Source organism: Plectropomus leopardus, chromosome 1, assembly GCF_008729295.1.
Source record: "Plectropomus leopardus isolate mb chromosome 1, YSFRI_Pleo_2.0, whole genome shotgun sequence".
NCBI classification, from domain to species: domain Eukaryota; kingdom Metazoa; phylum Chordata; class Actinopteri; order Perciformes; family Serranidae; genus Plectropomus; species Plectropomus leopardus.
The window spans coordinates 21,541,642-21,547,061 of NC_056463.1; the positions used below are offsets into that span (position 1 = coordinate 21,541,642).

A 5,420-nucleotide genomic window follows, 5' to 3' on the forward strand; every position below is an offset into this window, starting at 1 on the left:
GTACGTCACACGTCATGAAATCAAGTTTTTTTGTGTGGTATTATTCTCTTATTATTATTGGTAGTATTATTATGCTTTAATTAAAAAGGATAATGAACTGTACTATGCAGAATTCTTAGGCCAAGAAAGGGAAAGTTGTATATATACAACTTTAATTCTTTTTTACCAAAAACTTGCTCAGCAAAGATGGAAATACAATCAAATAACTATTTATTGAACCTTTTGAGACCTGTGCACATTGGCTTTATTTTACTCAAAATCATGGGAACAAGGTAATGAGCAACAATAGAAGAAATGACCCAGAGATTGGCAAGAAATCTTGAAAAGTACAAAAAATATTACCTAAAAAATGCCGCTCAAAAAAGGAGAAAGTAAAACAAAAAAAAAATTCAAAGCAAGAAAAAAAAAAGTGTAAGATCATTTTAGATATATAATGACTGGACATTCTTCCGTCGCTTTAACAAAAAGAAAAGAAAGTAATCTACATTTACTAATCTCTTTTTTGCATCTTTGTTTTTTACTCAGCTGATAATACCATCTGACCCAGAGGTTAGCAAGAAATCTGTGAAAGTACAAAAAATTTACCTTTAAAGTACCCAGAAAAAGCAAAAGTAAATAAGTAAAAACACACACACAAAAAAACAAATGGAGAAATGGTTTTAATTCTTCTACATCTACATCTCTTTTTTTTTGCGTCTTTCTTGTTAACTCTCTGTGTGTGTGTGTGTGTGTGTGTGTGTGGAGATAGAGAGATATCTTACTTATTTATTCATTTATCAGTGTCTATTAAGATAGAGACAGAGAATACAGAGAACACATTTTTATTTTGATTTTATTTTATCTTTTTTTTAGGACATCTTTCTGCGACACACTGTACCAGTCTGTACCGGTAGGTGGCAGTAGAGCGCCACCGCGTCGTTTGCTAACCGCCAAAAAAACACCACAAGAAGAAGGACGATCAGAAACGTCAGCGGTTCAACATGGCGCGGGAAACCCGGGAAGCTATGGAGGCGGATGTCCGCGGAGAAGTGGATGAAGAGGCTTACGGTCTCCCTTCGTCGACTTTAAAACTGTACGAGGCACAGTTTTTCGGCTTCACCCCGCAGACGTGTATGCTGCGGGTCTACAGCGCCTTCCGGGACTGCCTGTACGACATCTTACCCGTGGTGGAGAAGGTGTGTGTGAGGCAGCTCAGCAGAGGGAAACCGGACGGGGCCGAGGAGCTGCTCCGGTCCCGGGCCCGGGAGTGCAGCCGAAACCTGCAGCAGTCTCTGGAGAAACGCTTCAAGCAGCTGTCGGAGCGGATGGAGGCGCTGCTGATCAACCGCTGCTTCTCCGTACCGCCAAACGTCCTCCTACCCGAAGACCAGTCCCACAAAAACTACCCCCAAAACATACAGGTGCGTCAGCCAGTGTTTGTGAAATATAGCTCTCTGATTTAGGAGGTGCATTCATACTCGATCACATCAGAGGCTGACAAGCCGCTGTTTTATTTCTAAAGCAGACACTGAGATGCTGTTGGATACATGGAGAGCATAGACAGGCTCTGTTTAGGGACTGTTCGTTATTTATGAGGGGGGAGGCATGTCAAACTTTTTTTTTTTTCAGACAAAAAATTCACAAAAGCACGCACATCCAGACAACAAAAGGTTAGGTGGTGGACAGGAGATGATACAAGAGAATAAAAAACAATGTCAGCACACCAGATTATGCTACCAGGACTATTTAATATAATTACTACAAAGGTCTCTTCATCAAATAAGTTAAGTGATTGATTTATTTCAGACATGTAAACAAGGAAATAGAGAAATTATACAAAAGTGCGCGCACACACACACACACACACACACAATGTAATCTTTACTGACAGTGAAAAATATAAAGCAAAAGAAATGGTCAAACACATGACTACTTGGTTTACAAATTTGAAAATGAGTAGAAACCTATTTAATCTGACACTTCTCCATAAGTCATTGAATGTTTATTAACCAGCTTCCTTACAGTCCCTAACAAGAAAAAACAGTGTCAGAGAGTCAGAAATGACTGCATCAGGGACAACTACTGTTTTGTAAGAAATGCTCTTTTATTATTTATATAACTTAAAGCACCTACCTGCCTGTTTGCACTATAGTTTCTTATATATTTGTGTGTTTTTAATGGTGTATTGTGTTATGTGTTTGTATGAACCTTTAATGTGTTTGAGCAAAGCCAAAGACACATTTCCACTGTGGTGGACATTAAAGTCTAAGTCTGTTACTCCTTATTTTTTGAGGGGTCAATCAGTATTGATGATTATTTGTTTTTACAGCGCAGTTATTATCAAATATGGTTTATTTCTGCTTCTCATAGTGTCCGTGTTGTTGTTGAAAACATACAGCTGATGTATCTGTCTGTGCTGTGACTGTGGTCCTGCTCCGTCCAGGAGGTGCTGAGGCTGGAGACGTCCCTCGCTGACCTCCAGAGAGCCTACGAAGCAGAAGTGTGTGCCAGACAGGCTCTGCTCGCTGAGCTGGAGGAGCAGAGGGAGGTGCAGAAGCACCTGGATGGGATCCTGACGTGGGTCAGAGAGCTCCAGGCGGCGTGGGTGAACGAAGGTAACGGCACCTTCCATGAAAGTTTCCGGCTAGTGATGGAGTCGGTAAGAAAGCTGGAGGAAGCTGTCGGGGAGGTCTGCCGCAAGATGCCTCAGTGAGCTAAACTCAGTTTGTAAAAACAGACACTAAATCAAAACTAACTTGTTATTTAGCCATTTTATTTTTAAGTTTCCGTCCAACTTTATTTTTAAGTTGGATGGAAACTTTTGGCCGCTGTTTGTCATTAGGACAGAGTTCATTCATGTGAAAATGATGCCAAAACATGTGCTCTGATGACTTTATGAACATTTGTCTTAACTGAATCCGGATAAAGCTTCGTAAACCTTTTAAAACACAACAGTAATATCAGCTAATGTTAGTCTAGCTTGCCTTTCCACAACGTAAATAAAAAAGCAGATGGCTTTATCTCTGTCAGATTTTAATACTCAGTTCAACTTCCTCCTCATACATCTTCACTGTCTCAAAATCTTAACTCAGTCTTCATAACATTTCTTTTTTTTTTTCTTAACTTTATGTGTGACTTTAGGATGGTTTGTGTCAGTCTTGTTTCACAGATTGAATTGGATTGTTAGTGTCAGTGATAAGCAGCAGAGGGCGCTCTCTGCCTGTTAACGTGGCACCAGATGAGCTGAAACATGCTCTCAGTTGCCAGTTTTTTAGGTTCATGTAGCTAAAACTACCTTCACAACGTAATCCTTCATTCAGGATGAATGTATTCGACCGCAGTTGTTTTTGATAGGTGAATCTAATAAATCTGAGTGTAGGTATCATTTAAGGGTTTTCCATGTCTCCAAGAATCACGACGTAGCAAGTAAAAAAATCTTAGTTGTGGAACATAAAAAGTACTTTAACAACTCTGAAGAAATTGGTATCTAAAATGCTTTTTTAATTTAGCCTTTTCTTAAAGGGTTGACTGTAACTGATGTGTAGTACTTGAATTACTCTGAATTCAGATGAAAATTTACTAGTTTACAGCAAACGCTGACTAAACTGTAGATGGTGCAAAATCAATCCTGGGTTTGATGGATATTTGGAGTAACACCGTAACTTTTGGTTCATACTGCATACTTTGGCATAAAAATGGACTGCAAACAATAATCTTTTCCGTACTTTTGTTATTCATCAGCTAATAAATATTGTAATATGTTTTATGAAGAATACAGTGTGATAATCTTCTGTTTTCTTAAAAAATATGCGACACCGCTGACTAATATTAACCCAGATTTAACAACAGTCTCCTGCAGCAAGAACATCAGAGAAGTCATCATCAAGGAAACGTGAGAATGGTAATATAACGCACAGTGAAATTTGGTTTAAATAGCATTAATGGTGTCAGAATGAAATTTAGCAGCTTCAGTTTCAGGTCTTGCTTTAATGCAAACTGGCTCTCTGTCACAGTCATGGCTCACTTGGACACTGAGAACAGAGACTTTGTTAATGTAACAGCTGAGCTTTTAGTACGATGACAAGTCAAAATGTCTGCTGTGAAAAAGGATTATTGGTTTAAAGTAATGTTTTACTTTCAGGGCAGTAACTATAAATCTTAACTTTATTAGAAATTGTATATGATTAATTCTATACTTCTATTTATGGTTTCATTGATTACTACTTTTATTATTTTCTGTTCTGCCTGTTGAGTTCATTACATATGAAATGGACCACGTAAACACTGACCTTTTGTGCTCTTTTTAACAGTGGGGGGGCGGCATCATAGTCATTTTATATAGCCGTGGGATTCATTTCTTTAACCTTTTTCTCGCCAATGATGGAAACAGTGCTGTGTTTGTGTGGTTTTCACAGCTACATCGGTCAGACCATAAGGGGGCGCCAGTGTCTATCTGTATGTCCTGTGCTGTATGATGCATCTCACCAGTTCACAGCAGTTTCACAATGTGTCTTTAATATCTGCTTGCTACCTTATTTCAATACGGCTCTAACAGGAAACTTTGGCAGAATTGGAGGTGGGTGGTGCTATAACTGCAGAGTGACGTCTCCAGGCTGAATAATGACCGTGAGAAACAATTATTCGTTAACAAGACAGTTTGACTGGTGACTTATTAGTTCACTAACGTAACTTAATCTGGGGTTATAGCTACTCAAAATATATCTGTTTTGATGGTGTGAGGAGTTGAAAGATGCTCTTAAAGCCTCTGAGCTACAGACTCACACTGACATAGATATTTTCTGTATCAATAAAAATATTGACACCAAATGCAAATAATCAGAAGTGATGAATGTTTTGCATGGCAACTGTTGCTCCTGTGAAAGGAGCAAAGACTAAAGACTTGAGCATGAAAAATGACTCCATTTGATCTTCCTTGCTCTCAGACTTGCAGCAAGTTACACGTGACATAGTTGGAGTTTCACCAACATCCTCTAACAGCACTAAACTAAACTCCTGTTCCCAGGAAAATATTTAAATGCTCACCTGTACTTCAGCTCAAAAATATTTCTTTACCCGCTGCTATTTTCTCTAAAGTGCCTGGTCGGTACTGCACATGTGCAACTCTCAACAGCGATGAGAAGGAGGCGAGGTGGCCGCCGCTCAGCTACCTCCATCATCAGCTCGGGAAAAATTGATGTGTTAGGCAACAGCATTGCCAGATTAATAGCCTCTGTGGCAATTTATTTGCCCCGGGCAATCCTTATTATTTAGCCCTGCTTTAAAACGTAGTATTTAGAGTCTAGTTAGTTTGAGACAACCGTCATTGTAATTGCTGATGTCAGATTTACAGCCCCAACAATAACAATTGCAACTGAAAGTACATAAACAACAACAACAAGAGGTCCAATGTAAACAGTAAACATTTGTTTTAGCATTCCTTG

General features: G+C 39.0%; 1 protein-coding gene across 1 annotated transcript; it reads left to right on the forward strand.

Moving 5' to 3' along the window:
• The first annotated feature begins 980 nt into the window (after positions 1–980).
• mis12 (MIS12 kinetochore complex component) lies at positions 981–3,749 on the forward strand. The gene is made up of 2 exons (XM_042489004.1): positions 981–1,400; positions 2,423–3,749. The coding sequence occupies exons 1-2, from the start codon at positions 981–983 to the stop codon at positions 2,690–2,692; spliced, it is 690 nt and encodes a 229-aa protein (XP_042344938.1). The 3' UTR covers positions 2,693–3,749.
• Positions 3,750–5,420: the final 1,671 nt, after the last annotated feature.